General features: G+C 41.2%; 1 protein-coding gene across 1 annotated transcript in view; it reads right to left on the bottom strand.

The window, feature by feature from the left end:
- Nucleotides 1–2,874: 2,874 nt before the first annotated feature.
- Nucleotides 2,875–17,718, bottom strand: part of LOC111958060 (transmembrane protein 132D) — a 66,057-nt gene continuing 51,213 nt past the window's right edge. The window contains exons 4-9 of the mRNA XM_023979243.2: nt 14,308–14,497; nt 11,451–11,594; nt 7,251–7,456; nt 6,655–6,922; nt 6,326–6,517; nt 2,875–6,223 (exon numbers count right to left, since the gene is read on the bottom strand). Coding sequence (XP_023835011.1) covers nt 4,841–6,223; nt 6,326–6,517; nt 6,655–6,922; nt 7,251–7,456; nt 11,451–11,594; nt 14,308–14,497 — 2,383 coding nt within the window. The 3' untranslated portion in view covers nt 2,875–4,840. The remainder of the gene's footprint in view (nt 6,224–6,325; nt 6,518–6,654; nt 6,923–7,250; nt 7,457–11,450; nt 11,595–14,307; nt 14,498–17,718) is intronic.

Raw genomic sequence — 17,718 nt, 5'->3', positions numbered from 1 at the left:
GCTGCAGCTAGCGACTGGAACTAGCAGCAAAAAACACAAACTGGACAGTTTTATCTCAATCTCTTCATTCAAAGACTCAACCATTGGACACTCTTACTGACAGTTATGGCTGCTTTGCGTGATGTATTGTTGTCTCCACCTTCTTGCCCTTTGTGCTGTTGTCTGTGCCCAATAATGTTTGTACCCTGTTTTGTGCTGCTACCATGTTGTGCTGCTGCCATGTTATGTTGCTACCATGTTGTTGTCATGTTGTGTTGCTACCATGCTGTGTTGTCATGTGTTGCTGCCATGCTATGTTGTTCTCTTAGGTCTCTCTTTATGTAGTGTTGTGTTCTCTCTTGTCGTGATGTGTGTTTTGTCCTATATTTGATTTATTTTTATTTTTAATCCCAGCCCCCGTCCCCGCAAGAGGCCTTTTGCCTTTTGGTAGGCCGTCAATGTAAATATGAATTTGTTCTTAACTGACTTGCCTTGTTAAATAAAGGTTAAATTAAAAAAATGGTGTGGTGGTGCTTTGCTGGTGACACTGTCAGTAATTTATTTAGAATTCAAGGCACACTTAACCAGCATGGCTACCACAGCATTCTGCAGCGATACGACATCCCATCTGGTTTTCGCTTCATGGGATTATCATTTGTTTTTCAACAGGACAATGACCCAACACACCTCCAGGCTGTGTAAGCGCTATTTAACCAAGAAGGAGAGTGATGGAGTGCTGCATCAGATGACCTGGTCTCCACAATCACCCGACCTCAACCAAATTGAGATGGTTTGGGATGAGTTGGACTGCTGGGTGAAGGGAAAGTAGCCAACAAGTTCTCAGCATATGTGGAGACTCCTTCAAGACTGTTGGAAAAGTATTCCTTATGAAGCTGGTTGAGAGAATGCAAAGAGTGTGCAAAGCTGTCATCAAGGCGAAGTGTGGCTTCTTTGAAGAATCTCAAATATAAAATATATTTTCATTTGTTTAACCCTTTTCGGTTACTGCATGATTCCATATGTGTTATTTCATAGTTTTGATGTCTTCACTATTATTCTACAATGTAGAAAATAGTTTTTTTTTAACCTGTTTGGGCTGCAGGGCCGTATTGAGTAGCTCTGATAAAAGGTGCCCATTTCAAACGGCCTCGTACTCAATTCTTGCTCGTACAATATGCATATTATTATTACTATTGGATAGAAAACACTCTCTAGTTTCTAAAACCGTTTGAATTATACCTGTGAGTAAAACAGAACTCATTTGGCAGCAAACTTCCTGACCAGGAAGTGGAAAGTCTGAAAACGATGCTCTGTTCTAGGGCCTGCCTATAAATGGGCATGATACGTATTAGTATACATGCACGTCATACACCTTCCACTAGATGTCAAGAGGCAGTGAGAGAAGAAATGGAGTGTTTATCTTGGTCTGAGGTGGAATAAATGCTCTTGGCATTACGTGTCACCCATTTCCTGTTTCCTGGAAAGCTGTCGTTATAGACGGCTACTATCTCCGGCTTTGATTTTATTTGATAAATGTGACAATATCATCGTAAAGTATGTTTTTTCAATATAGTTTTATTAGATTATTGAAATTTATTCGGGACGTTAGGCGTGTTGCGTTGTGTGCCTTTGTTCAGGAAGGAGAGCTTCGCGCCACTTGGCTAGTGTGCTTGCTAATTCAAGAGGGAAAAAGGACGTTCTAAAACCAAACAATGATTGTTCTGGACAAAGGACCCCTTGTACAACATTCTGATGGAAGCTCATCAAAAGTAGGACCCATTTTATGATGCTATTTCATATATCTGTCGAACATGTTGTACTAGTAGTTTGCCCCCAGATTTTGGGCACTCTCTCGCTATAACTAAGCTGGATGAAGTTATTTTTTGAATTCTAACACTGCGATTGCATTAAGAACTAGTGTATCTATCATTTCCTATACAACATGTATTTTTTAGTAACGTTTATGTATAGTTATTTGGTCAGAATATATGAGTGGCAGAAAAATATCCGGACGTTGTGGGAAAAAGATGCTACGTTAGCACAATGTATAACCACTGATTTCAGCTCTAAATATGCACATTTTCGAACAAAACATAAGTGTATGTATAACCTGATGTTATAGGACTGTCATCTGATGAAGCTTATCAAGGTTAGTCAAAAATTATATATCTTTTGCTGGTTTGTTACGATCGCTAACTTTCGCTGCTGGTAAATGGCTTGTGTTTCTGGCTATTGTGGTAAGCTAATATAATGCTATATTGTGTTTTCGCTGTAAACCACTTAATAAATCGGAAATATTGTCTGGAATCACAAGATGCCTGTCTTTCATTTGCTGTACACCATGTATTTTTCAGAAATGTTTTATGATGAGTATTTAGGTATTTGACGTTGGTGTCTGTAATTACTCTGGCTGCTTCGGTGCTATTTCTGACGGTAGCTGTGATGGTAGCTGCAATGTAAAACTGATTTATAGCTCAAATATGCAAATTTTTCGAACAAAACATAGATTTATTGAATAACATGTTATAAGACTGTCATCTGATGAAGTTGTTTCTTGGTTAGTTTGGTTGGTTCTTGGTTAGTTAGGTTGGTTTTGTGCATGCTACCTGTGCTGTGAAAAATGTCTGTCCTTTTTTGTATTTGGGGGTGAGCTAACATAAATATACGTGGTGTTTTCGCTGTAAAACATTTTAAAAATCGGACATGTTGGCTGGATTCACAAGATGTTTATCATTCAAATGCTGTATTGGACTTGTTAATGTGTGAAAGTTAAATATTTCTAAAAAATATATTTTGAATTTCGCGCCCTGCACTTGAGCTGGCTGTTGTCATAAGTGTACCGACGTCGGGCTTGCAGCCCAAAGAAGTAAAAAAAAAAAAAAACTTGAATGAGTCCTGGTACTGTATGTTTAATAAAAATCATATCAGACATTATCAAAAATCAAATCAAACATAAATGTACACAATATAAAGACAAACAGTGCATATACAAAAATTCCTTGTTGGGTTGCGTCGCTGTCGGATGAAACTCTCTCATATCCAACAGAAATGTTTCAGGAAATTGAAAAAAGCCATATTGTCCCATTAACAAACATACAGTTATGAAATGACAGATGCTGTTTTGAATACATTTTATTGTTCCTAGAGTATTTTCAGAATACATTGAAGGGAGTACTGCTTTCAATACATGTCAAATTGAGTTATGAGGTTTTCATCAGACAGCGATGTTATGTTTGTTTACTGGCGGCCTGCGGGTGATTTTTATTTCCAAAGTACTCCCACGCATTATAGATAGACACTATATATACACAAAGGTATGTGGACACCCCTTAAAATGATTGGATTTGGCTATTTCAGCCACACCCATTGCTGACAAGTGTATAAAATCGAGCACACAGCCCGGCAATCTCCATAGACAAACACTGGCAGTAGAATAGCCTTACTGAAGAGCTCAGTGAATGTCAAAGTGGCACCGTCATAGGATGCCACCTTTCCAACAAGTCAGTTCATCAAATGTCTGCCCTACTAGAGCTGCCGCAGTCAACGGTAAGTGCTGTTATTGTGAAGTGGAAACGTCTAGGAGCAATAACGACTGAGCTGCAAAGTGGTAGGCCACATAAGCTAACAGAACGGGCCCGCCGATTGCTGAAGCGAATAAAAATTGTCTGTCCTCGGTTGAAACACTCACTACCGAGTTCCAAACGGCCTCTGGAAGCAACGTCAGCATACAAACTGTTTGTTGGGATCTTCATGAAATGGGTTTCCATGGCCAAGCAGCTGCACACATGCCTAAGAAAACGCGTTCTCTGGAGTGATGAATCACGCTTCACCGTCTGACGGACGAATCTGGGTTTGGCGGATGCCAAGACAACGCTACCTGCCCCAATGCATAGTGCCAACTATAAAGTTTGGTAGAGGTGGTCTGGGGCTGTTTTTCATGGTTCGGGCTAGGTCCCTTAGTTTCAATGAAGGTAAATCTTAACACTACAGCATACAATGATATTATAGACGATCCTGTGCTTCTTTCAACTTTGTGGCAACAGTTTGGGGAAGGCCCTTTACTGTTTCATCATGACAATGAATTGGAACGCCGACTGCGAGCCATGCGTAATTGCCCAACATCAGTGCCTGACCTCACTAATGTTGTTGTGGCTGAATGGAAGCAAGACCCCACAGCAATGTTCCAACATCAAGTGGAAAGCCTTCCCAGAAGAGTGGAGGTTGTTATAGCAGCAAAGGGGGACCAACTCCATATTAATTCCCATGATTTTAGAATGAGATGTTCGACGAGTGGTCATGTAGTGTATGTGATTGTGTACAAATGTAAGCAAGGTTTGAAATGATTATGCTATAGTCAAATATTATATCTGTTTTGGCTTCTTGCGGTCAATTTGCATTCTACAAAGAAAAGAATTGTCCGGTGGCTGAATCTAGTTGATGATCCCTGCTTTAGGGGCTACCACCATATGAGTGTAAAAGGTAAGATGATTACATTTTTCACATGCAACAAGACCCTCTGTGTTTTTTTGTAAAAAAAGATATTTCAACTGGCCTGAGTCAAACATTTTATCCTCTCCACCACACAAAGTGCCATCAGTCGGTTGATGAGAAGCATCCTCACACGTATTCACAGTGTTTTCTCTAATATCTAATACAAAAAATGTCTCTCACAAAGCATCTGAGATATTTACATGTAAGACGCCTTGACAGATATTTAAAACTAACCACAGATAATGAATAAGTATAACCACTTGTGGTGATGCTCCTTATGTTGTGTCTGCTTTTATCCATAAATAAAGGCATTGAGGCAATCAAAGCCACATACACACCCACAGTTGGGGTGAAACGGTCCCTTTATGTATTATAAATGTTCCACAGGTTCTGTCATGGGCACTTGGGGTTCAACATAGTTCTCCTCCTTCCCCACCCAGTGGATGCCATGGCCGTTCTCTCTGGGGAGGTGTGGGGAGTGCTCACGGTCCAGAGAGGCAAAGGTGGTGAACTGCACCCTCTTCCTCTTGCTTGTGGGGGAGTGGAGGGACTCAGTGCGGTTCATGGGCTTGGCCCCGAGGGAGCCCCCACAGACCAAAGGAGAGGAGGATCTGGAGGAGGCTAGGCAGCTGGGCTGCCTGGGCAGAGAGGCAGTCTTATCAGGCCCAATGTCTATGACTGTTGTGGTGCTGTGGTCATCTTGCTGGAGGGGAGTGCCAGGCACGTTCATCACCAGCTCTGCATCAGTGCCCAGCCACACCCAGTCGTGCTTGTGCCCCGTGGGCTCCTGGCCATGAGAGGAGGGATGTTTGTGTCTGAACTTTACTACGTAAGAGATGCAGTTCACCAAGAAGACCAGGATGGCCAGGCAGAAGACCCCCAGCAGAGCGTACATGCCGATCTCCAAGTCTGAGAGAGGCCGGTTAGACAGCATTTCCTCATTGCCCATGTCCACCTCGACTCGCTCCTGGTCAGGCACCTCCACCTGAGAGGGGAAGTTATTGTAGTTGATCAGGTTACCAAGTGTCTTCACAGTGCTACTGACTGCAACACTACCTATACCTCCAATTAGCCCATTGTCTGTCCCCTCAGCTGTGCCATAGTCACTAGGGCTGCTGACATCACTGTCATTGATGGGGCTGGCAGGACTGTTGATGGTTGCAGCATTTAAGAAACTTCCTGATTCACTCGCCCTGCCCATTCCGCCCTGGCTGCTGCCACCGCTGGTCATGCTCCACGGAGCGGCGTCTGGCTCACTGGATTTGGCTGTTGTGGTGACCTTGCGCATGGCGCTCTCCTCCCGCTCTGAGGCTGAGCTGCTGGGCAGGGGCTGCTGGGGCTGCTGCTGCTTCCTCTCACTGTCCACCTCCTCCCCATCATTCCCATAGTCACTGCTGCTGTCCTTACTMCTGCCACTGCCAACCCCACCTCCACTACTGCTGCTACTGTTGTTGCTACTATTGCTGGAAAAGCGCCGGCTGTTGACCTGGAACTTGACCTTGAGGCTGCCGCTGCCCACGGCCAGCGAGCTCTTCCGTTTGGACTTCTGGCAAGCCTCACAGATGGCCATCTCCACCCTGACCAGCACACCGTGCCCCTCGCCCTCCGCCACCACTGCAGGCGGGGAGCCCTGCACCGACACCACGCTCTGGTCCAGAGAGGTCAGTGTCACACGGTAGTAGGCTGGGTCATAAATGTCCAGAGGGGTCAGGGAGCCATCGCTGAACTGGACCCAGGAACTAACCACAGCCTCCTGAGGAGACAAAATAACAAACAATATTTAATATTATTAAACTCAATCTAAAGTATACCTGTGTCTGATCTGATTGTCATTCAAGAAGATCATAAACAGCACCTGTTTGGGGCTCTGCAGCACTTCCTGTATGGTTGCCGTGGCGAGGATGGCCCTGTTGCTTCCTGGGCTGAGCTGCAGGGACAGAGCCAGGCCGGTGACCAGCTGCACTCCCAGCTCTGTGATGGTCACTTTGTCATTCACTACCGTCACCGTCTTCTCTGCCAGGAGGGAGTCAGAGAGGGGGGAGAACACCTTCGCAGGCACAAAAAACAGAGTGCATATCACATAATGTAAATATCACGTCATGATAATATCCAATGTCGCCTCTATAGTTAAAGGCCCATTTAAACATGCAGACAGTCAGGCTTCCCACCAGGCCTGATGGTTACCTGGATGGAGGTGGTCCCCATGTCTTGTCCTGACAGCACCCTGCCTGCCTGCAGTCTGGCAATGCGAGGGTCCTCCACCTTGAGGAAATGGCGCACAAGCCTGGTGACGTCCACCTGCCAGTCTGAGCCCAGAAAGTAGACCTGGGGCTCCCGGGGGTCCGACTGCTCGGCTATGAAGTGTGTGATCACACGCACAAGGGCATGCTGGAACTGCAACATGCAGCCTTTACCCTTCTTATCCTCCTCCTCATCACTGTTCCAGCTGAGCCTAGGGAATTAATAGAAACACTCTGAATTAGGCTACAGCACACGTCACACCTGTCACAAAACACACACGCAAGCATGCACACACACATTTTCTGTGCCCTGTCCCTAATCACTGTTTCCCATTTTAATTCTCTCACTCTGTAGATTGGATCACATTGAGGTATTTTAATACATTATGTAATGGTATTAAAACACAAGCCGGATCTCGTTGAGAAATATTATTTGTGATAAAAAAATACACTAATTTTGGAGTTAGTGCTTCCTTTTAAGCCACTAGACTTCACTGTGTGCCAGGAATGGGGGTGGCTGATGGGTGGGCTCTACTGTACCTCTTGCTGGTCATGATGGGCACCCTCCATCCCTTGATCTGGCTGAGCTCTGTGTCAGACACCTCGATCTGGAGGGGCAGCCGTGGGATCCACACGTTCATCTCCAGTTGGGCACTCAGGTAGCTGTAGGTGAAGTTCACCATCATCCTCACCTTGCCCTTCATCTCCTTCCCATTCACAAACACGTAGTCACACCTGTCTGACACCTGGACAGGGGACAAGCACAAATAACAGCAATAGTTAAAGATCAGAACAGGCCTTACCAAAACAAACATTCCCTGTCATTTATGCTATTTATGGGTGAATATGTTATACTATATAATCAGATTAAGCATGTGACCAGCTTCTAAATTAAACTACTGTATGTACAGATTTGTTCTATTACACATGAAATATAGCATTTATTTGTAAATCAGTGGTGTGAAAGTGGGACTCTCTTGGTCTTTAAATGATAGAGAGATCTTATATGATGCTAAATTACACCAATGAAAAGGAGAGATAATGAAACCAGACATTAAGTTATCCTTAACCGAGGACAAATAGTTCCCAGAGCTTTAATGAACTCAACAAATGGCTCTGCCGTATCTTAGCAGTGCATGCCCCACTATGGTAATATAGTCAAACTGCTGTAAGAAACTGCGAAGGCCATAATAAGATATGACATTGAAAGGTATGTTAATCCAATAACACACTGTGCTATATTGGACATAAATCTTTCACAACCTTATCCAAGAATACATTCATTACATTTTAATTTCTTATGTAACCTTGGTAAGTAGTTTCTGTCAGCCCATTGAGAAATTTCATGCATTTTTTTCAACCATGGAAAACATACTGCAGGTTCAGCCCGGTTCTATCAAAGTTCTTTGCTTGAAGGAATTGGATCATTTATGGAGCATTGAAATTCTGTTATCATTGGCTCCCGTAAGTGCTCAGGGGAGTAAAGAAAAATGGCCTTGACTTTGACAGACTCAAGGGAGGAATGCAAATAGAAGAGATTCCTACTCTACCTATCCATGAACTCAGCAGTTAGAAGATGCATTGTCAGAGTAATGTCCTGTTTGTTGTGGGGGATCCTGTGATATCATAGTCAGCAAGTAGCTGACAACAATTACCTTGCACACTGACTAAAACTCTGGTTTGGTTAAAAGACTATCGAATGTTCCACATGGAAAATTGAGTTGGAAGGGGAGTAAAAGTGTGTTGCTGCAGTTTCTCATCCAATCTAATGTATAAACAATTGTACAACGGGTGGTTCTAATCCTGAATGCTGATTGGTTAAAACCATAATCCAGCAGGTGTCTATTACACAAGTTACCACCGGCTAAATCTATGGTGTTAAAATTTCTATTTACTCTGTTCCATCCGACGGCGCAATCCACTGTCTCATCAGCCCAGCCAAGCAATTTATCAACTTGATCTCCACTATAAAAAGCATCTAGACATTATCTCACATTTCTTTTAGACTAACATTTAGTTTTCAACAACGGAGATTTGCATAAACCTTGCTGTCTGTCTCTCTGACATTTGCAACATTGTTTCAATATTCAAATTTGATCTCCAGCTGTCCCATAGTAATGAACGTGTCGGGACGAGACAGACAGGTAGACAGCGTTTCTCAGCCAGTCGAAATCATGAATCAATTGGCATAATTTTCAAGGATATATACAAAGAAATGTCAATTGAAAAAGGGTCAAATGAAACAAAGTGCAGCTAGTTTGCAGTCTTTCCAGCTTCAGTTTGAAGTGATTGTGTTAGCTGTGTTGTTGGCTAGCTCCTCTGAACAACAGTGTCCTGACGAGAGAGCACATGTTCTATGCCAGGCGAAATCGCGCCTCATTAGCTCATTGTTATGGATGTATCCAAATAAATGTCTCTAGAAAACAGCTTAAACAAATGCAAATGCAGCTACTGTTGTTATTCTGGCTGCATTGTTTGACGTGACTGTAAGTTAGCCATCGATAGCCATAGATACAGAACAAAAAGACTGAACGACTGGTCGCGTTTCTGGCAACCGAACCGATAGAACGAACGACCAGCCAGCTTGGTAGCATTCTTAGATTTGTGTCGGGACTATATCTTGTGGAAGGATGAAATAAATTCATCAAAATAACATTTTTAATTAAAATATGTCAATCATTATTTGAATATGTTGGTAACTTCGTTTTGGGCCTAACAACACCCGTGCTAATATATCCTCCAGACACCGTCTTCTCAGGCATTATCACGTAATTGCCCGTGCTAGTATGCACTGATCTTTTTCCAATGAGGTCATGAAGAGTTTTCATGAATAGTTTTCATCCAGAGACAGTAGACAAGGTCAGACAATCATCCCTAATCTAAGAGCCCAGTTACTTTCTTAGGTAAGAGTTCTCGTCCTCCCATCTCCAAGCTACTCCATATTAGTTAAATATCACTGACAGCCTCAAACTCTTCCATGTTTACATGGCAACATAACCAAATCATTTTCCAAAGATATTTACTTCAAAAGGTGTTTAGAAGTGCTGATCCAAGTCTCTTGCAAGTCTCCAAAGACATCATCTCAGCATGGAGCACATAATATCACTCAGTGTTCTACCATGAAACCATGTCTGAAATGTACGTTTCATTTGATCTATGCCATTTGTCTTTCATCACCTCATGCAGTATCAAGGCAGAGTGAGAAAATCTCTCTTTCAGGTCAACAAGATTAATTTAATTTGCATCTTTCTCTTGACTCACAAACATTTATCAGTAACTGTGCTGACAGAGTGAATACCAACTGCATGGATAAGTGATCTCCACCCCCAAAAATCTAAGGTTGCAGTGAGTATACTGTATTCATCACACAAGAAGCTACAAACTGACAGAGAATATACTTTTATTAATACCCATTTTAAAAGATAACTGGTTTTAATATTTGACGTGCCAGATTCATCTTAATCTCAAGGCATTTCACACAAGTACCCAAGTGTCCATTAGTCACAACTGACAAAGCAAATGTTTCTATACCTCTGAAAAGCCTTTTCATCATGGCAGATTTGACTTTGTTTTAGCATTTCAGACCAGAGAAAATCAAATGGAATCAAGCCTTGCCATTTATCATCGGCAGATTTCATAGTCTTTTCACATGCGTCATAAGAGCAAAGATATCTGAGTGGAGCCGCTAAACTAAGAAGCTTAGGGAGAATTTTTGCTACTAAAGCTTACTTATACATCTGATCAGCAAACAAACACTATAAGCTTTAAGTCTAAGCTTGGGCCAACTATAAAGGGTCATTCATCTTTTAAATGCATGAATAGTGATTTACATTTTGTTGTCACTATCATAATCCCAATGCTCTCATATCTATTCCATTACTTTACAAAACAGACATCACTTATTTCCTGTGGTCATGTACTAATGGATTTCTTCAAATACAAAACAACAACAGACAAATGGGTGGATAAGCCTTTGTTTATGTTAAACTTATGTTAGTACACAGAGCAAGTTGTATAATTACACTTACATTGACAGAATGTAGATTAATGGCTGTAGTAACAAAGGGTTATTGTGCAACAACAACACGCACTGTGAAGTGTAAGTTCGTCCTTTGTTTCCCTGTCAAGTCCTGTTATGTGTTCATTTCAGTTCAGCAGCTGATGGGCATGATGGAGGACGTCACTGGAGCGTCACTCACTGTTTGTTTTGTGATGTGGAAGAGAACATGTGCAGAGGTGACTTTGGTACAACTTCTTTGCCTTTAGCAGTCACTCCCCCCTCTTACACCCACACTAAATGGCCCTCCTCCTGTCTCATAGTCTTGGGGCAGCTAGACAGGACACACACACTCTACCGGCACTCTAACCACAGTCAAAACAGGCTGGTAACCACATGACTAGAAATCATCTCCTTGGTTGTTGGACATGTTTATTCACACCACAGATCTGCAAAGTATCCTGGCAGTGACACCTGTGGGTAAAGTAAGGAAGCTATCAGTGAAAGAAGTGAAAGTGAATGTTAGAGTAGCCCCATAATATCGGTGTTGGAATGCTCTGTGTTTAGCAACTGAGTCTGACAGCTTCATATCAACACCTTAGAGAAACACACTCACCTTATTTGTGTGTTAAAGTGCTAAGTACCTCCATCACTAAGCCATGGTTTTAGCACACATACACCCTTTACCCAAGGATAAATTCCAGGGGACAATGTGGCATCAAGTGGCAGGCAGCCTGCAGTACCTTCAGGATGTCCTCATCAGTGGAGCTGCAGTTGGTGAAGTCTGAGACGTCAGTGACTGACCCGTCCTCCTCCACAGCCACAGTCCTGACAGGCAACACCACCTTCTTCCCAGTCAGCACCGCCGTGTTCAGGATCTCTGTGTCCTAAAGGGAAGACATCATCAGTCTGGAAATAGGTTTAATAAGATATCAACCTAATGTAACCACTCATGGTTAAGATATAAACTTGTTGTAGGCAGGGGGAGCAGGGGAGAAATTGTGAGTGGAAACAACATGACCTGAAGTTGTCATTTCCCATCGCTAGTACAAATACATATTTGATTAATTAAAATGTCAAATTAAATGTTATTAGTCACATGCTTCGTAAACAACAGGTGTGGACTAAAAGTGAAATGCATTTCCCAACAATGCGGAGAGAAAGAAAATAGAGAAATAATAGAAGCAATAATCAATACACAATGAGTAATGATAACTTGGCTATGTACATGGGGTACAAGTACAGAGTTGATGTGCAGGGGTACGAAGTAATTTAGGTAGATATGTACAGTACCAGTCAAAAGTTTGGACACACCTACTCATTCAAGGGTTTTTCTTTATTTTTACTATTTTCTAGAAACTATTACTATTACTAGAACTATAACTATTTTGTAGAATAATAGTGAAGACATCAAAGCTATGACATAACACAGGTGACTACCTCATGAAGCTGGTTGAGAGAATGCCAAGAGTGTGCAAAGCTGTCATCAAGGCAAAGGGTGGCTACTTTGAACAATCTCAAATATAAAATATATTTTGCTTAATTTAACACGTTTTTGGTTACTACATGAATCCATATGTATTATTTCATAGTTGTGATGTCTTCACTATTATTCTACAATGTAGAAAATAGTAAAAACATAAGAAAAACCCTTGAATGAGTAGGTGTGTCCAAACTTTTGACTGGTACTGTAAATATATATAATCCTTCTTTTATTGGCAATATAACTGTAGCTCCAACCAATATTTAACCATTTTCAGCAGCTCATAGTGGTGAGTGCTAGATCAGTACAGACCTAATGGCCCTCTTGCCAAACATCTATTATCCTCATGTTTGGCTCTCAGCCTGAGGTCACCATCTAATCCGTGATTGAGCTGAAGGAAGTCAAAGTCCTGAAAAAAAATCACAGTACCAATGCCTTCATATTTCAGTGCCTTTTATCTGTATTATATTTTCAGATACTGTTTACTGTATGATATGACAAGATTGATTGAAAGACAATCAAGGTTTTTCCTGTTCACAAACATTAATTTACATGAAGCCATTAAATACATTTATGAACAAAATGCCCAAAAGATGTATCACAAAATAAGATTTTTTTTTAGAAGATATGGTTTTGAAAAAGTATTACTACACAGAAATGCTAAATCTCCCATGACAACAAACAATAGTGGTTTAAGAGGTCAGCAGGGCCTCTTGATTGCAGTAGCACAAAGGGATACGAGCAGATAGAATATTGTAATGACAATTGCTCATAACATTTCTTAGTTAGTTACGGTATAGAGATTATATGATGTATTAATTGCAGAGATCCTATATTAAGAGAAAGAAAACACACACAAAAAAAACAATAGTGAAGCATCGGTCAGAGACTGGCAACCTCCTTGTACATCATTATGACACAGAGGCATCAATGTCATGAGTACACAGTGAATTAGGTCCCGTTACCAACAATAGATCTCATATATACAATTGTTGTTGGAGGCCTCGTTCAAGGCAAACATCAATTACAATTGCACATTTCACAGGTGAAAATAATACATGCATATTCAAGTCAGGTATAAAATCATTGGGACGCTTGATAAAGATGAGGGGGAAAAAACAATATAAAATTATACAAATACTGAGCTTTATTGTACGCTAAGGCTTCGAGTTCCTCCTTAACCTTATTTAATGGTGAGAAAGTGGAACATATCTGTACCTTTTTTATGAAACACCATTTTCTACCACCATGCTAGAGTGGCTAAATGCTAAATGCATCAAGGATTAGCATTTAGCCACTCTAGCATGGTGGTGGAAAATGGTGTTTCATAAAAAAGGTATGCATATTTTCCGCCTTCTCGCCATTAAATAAAGTTAAGGAGGATATCAAAGCCTTTGCAGCCTGAATGGAGATTGTTTTAAGTACGAACTGGTCGCCGGGACTAACAAGTGTATTATCGTCTGGCCCCATCAAGCCCAGACGATAGTGGAGATCCATAAAGCCCACTCGAGTCTGCCCAGGCTAATTGGGAGGGATCTTAGACCATTCCTTCATACAGAATCATACATATCTTTCGTCTGCACTTATGGACTACCCTCTTCAATTGAAAACACAGGTTTTCAATGGGGTTTAAGTCCAGAGACTGAGATGGTCAAAGCAAAATGTTTTGCAATGGCCATTTCAGTCTCCGGACTTTGAAAACCTTGGAAAGGGCAGTCCATAGGTGCAGATGAAGGATATCAAGGATCTAGAAAGATGTATGAAGGAATGGTTTAAGATCCCTCCCAACGTGTTCTCCAATCTCATAAATCCTTTTAGAAAAAAGTCTCAATAGCCGTTATCCTCGCAAGGGGAGGGTGACAGAGTACTGAGAACAGGGGTGCCAATAATTCGGAACCCTATCTTTTTTAGATTTGTGTTACTTGTTAAACAAAATATATTTCTCTGAGCATATTTACTATTAAATAATATAATTTCTTACATTTCTTTGCACACATTATACCTCAGTATTTGAATAATTTATTTTATACAGTCTTTTTTGCAAATCTTTATCAATGGTGCCAATACTTTTGGGCCTGACTGTAGATGCTAGAGTTGAATTGTCAGTCGGTGCTCACCATGACGAGTGTGGCCAGGCCCACAAAGTCTCTCTGGGTGGTGTAGATCTTCATGGAACCCTCCTTCCCCCCATCCCTGGTGTATGCGGGCAACTCCAGGCGCCATGTGATCACCCGGCTGTCTGATTGGCTGCTCTGCTCCTCCACCTCAAAGTCCATCTGTAGGACCTCCAGTAGACTGCTGTCCAGCCTGAGAGAAGATAGAAGAAACAGGATCAGACTGGGACTGTCACTGCCAGAGGGACTCATTCAGCGCGTCTTAACTCAAGCTATTAACTCAAGCTCCGGTATGCGGAGATAAACATTATTCATGGCCGGGAAGTAAACATTTTTAAAAGAAAGGAGAAGAATGGTGCTACCGTAAACAGTCAAGGTAGGGCAGCAAAGCCTAAAGTAATCAAGATGACACAGCAGTGATCCTGACACAGCAGCCACAGTGTAAACAGAGACAAGAAAAGCAATAAAGAATTGATAGCGGGTGGGAGGATCTGGGTTCCTCAGTCAAATATGCCCTGGGACACTAGGAGGCTGTTATCATTAGTGTATGGATAGCATTGTTTACACTCAAGAGAAATAAGGAAATACTCATTTGATTAATGTCTGTTTCATCATGCAATAATAATGATTTAATTCCTTGGTATTTTGTCCTTCATCAAAATAACAACAAAAACGTATCTTCCTTCCAAAGTCGTCAGAAGCATAAAACAAGATTATCCACACAAGGGGGTCATTTAATGTTCTTTCCCACATTCATTTCCTGTAGGGCATGACCAGCCGAGCATGACAAATGAGCATCAGGGATTTGATTGTGTGTGAGACACCAGATTAATGAGATGAACAATCCTCCTCCCCTGAAACCTATTACCTCTAAAAAGACACATGTGCCACTGCAGGCGCCAGGCAGAGGGAGGATGGACGCATGAGCTAAATAGGATAGATTGCTCATACCTGTAGCAGTAAAGTTCTCTGATAGCCTGATGCTCGCAATGTACACTAGAATGCCTTGAATAGGACTAGGATAGGATCCCCTCTAATCTGATGAATCTGTCCAAAGTCTCTAAAGTGAAACATCTGTAAAGCATTACAGAGAGTGTTAGGCCTGTTTTAACTGAAAGTATGTTAGATCATCATCATTAACATGGGGATTGACAGTAATGGCTGAGTGCAGTGAATGGGTTTAGACAGCTTTTAACTATGGACTTTGAACACAGAGTCAAGTGAGGTGTCATGAACTCATGAGATCTCACTTGACTCATAATATTGCGCAGCTGGAACTTTGACAATGCAAAGTATAATTTCTATTCCTTTGCAAATCCCTATGAAACACACTACTGAATAGAACATGCTCCACTCACTCTCAAGTAAGGCAGTCCTGTATCCAGCACACCCCCTCCTTCCCCACATCAAGCCCTTACATTTGCACACAACCAACTGTCAAATCTTTTCAAATGTACCGTGTGTGTCACCTTCAAAGTCAAATGCAAGCACAAAGCACCTTCTAATGAGTTCTCTAAGAGCTTTTTAAAAATTCTACACACCATACGTAAAGACATCAAAAAAATAGATTTACTGTAATTTAATAATCTTAGCAAATTAAACAAAAATAGAGACACAAACAAACTATAATAATCAAGTATCAAAACAAGATGTGCATGATTTAAAAGGGGGTCTCTATCCCCTAAAGCAGGGATCATCAACAAGATTCAGCCGTGTGTAGAAAGTTTCTTGAGCGGATGGTCATGGGGCCTGAACATAAATACATATCATTTGTAGACTAACTTGAACGCAAGAAGATATAAAAATGTATTAAAATATAATTATTTTAAACGTTGCTTACATTTGTATACAATCACATATACAGTATCTCTCTATTCGAGGGCAAATCCAATAAAGCACATTACTGAGTACCACTCTCCATATTTCCATGCATAGTAGTGGCTGGATCAAGTTGTGCGTATGTTTGTAATTGTTAAGGACTGGGAAGTTTTTACAGGATACATTTTTTGTTGTTGAATGGAGCTAAGCACAAGCACAATTCTAGAGGAAAACCTGGTTCAGTCTGCTTTCCACCAGACACTGGGAGATGAATTCACCTTTCAGCAAGACAATAATCTAAAAACACAAGGCCAAATCTACACTGGAGTTACTAACCAAGAAAACAGTGAATGTTCATGAGTGACCAAGTTACAGGTTTGACTTAAATCTTCTTGAAAATCTATGGCAAGACCTGAAAATGGTTGACAGAGCTTGAAGAATTTTGAAAATAATAAATGGGCAAATGTTGCACTATCCAGGTGAGGAAAGCTCATAAAGACTTACCCAGAAATACTCACAGCTGTAATCACTGCCAAAATGTGCTTCTACAAAGTATTGACTCAGGGGTGTGAATACTTATGTAAATTATATATTTCTATATTTAATTTTCAATACATTTGCTACAATTCCTAAAAACATATTTTCACTCTGTCATCATGGGGGATTGTGTTTAATACATTTTGAATTAGGGCTGTAACACAAAATGTGGAATAAGTCAATAGGTATGAATAATTTCTGAAAGCACTTAATGCCCCCCCCCAAAAAAATTATTATGACTTGGGTGGCCAAATAAAATCACCTGCGGGACAAATTTGGCCCGTGGGCCGCCAGTTGGGACACTCTGCCCTAAAGTATACATTAAAATGGATTACATTGAATTGTACACATGACAATAATTGTACCAATTACAAAAAAAAGATCAGCATTGTCAAAGTGTTTTCATACATATTGTTAAGAAACCATTAACTATCCTGTTCATATGGTTGCACTCGCAAAGTCTAGGGGTCTTGGTCAATTTAACTGCTCTGTAATCTGATTTAAGATGTGCAGCTATGGGAGAAATCAGCGTATGTGTCTAGATGTTCAATGTACATGTTCCCAGGGAGACAGCAGCCTTACATTGGTCCAGGGCCAGCCCTGTCTCTGTTGATCTCTTGGTCGGTCAGTCCAAGCGGATTATTATTTGTTCAGCTGGTGACAAAACATAAATACTGTATGTACAAAAATGAAAAATATCAAAGGCACGCCCAAACTGAAAAACAAACAAACTAGCAGCCTGAGGCTGTGGGATGCGATGGATCCCAAATGAATACAACCACTAACATCAAAAAAACTTTTTTTACGCAATGTGGCTGAGGCAACAGATCAGAACGTTTAGCTTAAAATGTTGATAAACTATTAGGCTATTTCTTCACATTATAAGCGCAGCAATGCACACATAGTAGTAGGCTATAAGAGCGAATGTTCCATTAGCAGAAAACACCATTATCAAAAGTGAAAGCAAATGCAATTATGCATGTAATGCTTCCATTATAAAGGTGCATTTTTATGGTGAAAAGGATCTTCCCAAACTTGAACCTCACGCGCTGCTTAAGT

The sequence above is a fragment of the Salvelinus sp. IW2-2015 genome, linkage group LG33 (genome assembly GCF_002910315.2).
Source record: "Salvelinus sp. IW2-2015 linkage group LG33, ASM291031v2, whole genome shotgun sequence".
In the NCBI taxonomy this organism is placed as follows: domain Eukaryota; kingdom Metazoa; phylum Chordata; class Actinopteri; order Salmoniformes; family Salmonidae; genus Salvelinus; species Salvelinus sp. IW2-2015.
This window is presented reverse-complemented; position numbering and strand designations above follow the sequence as displayed.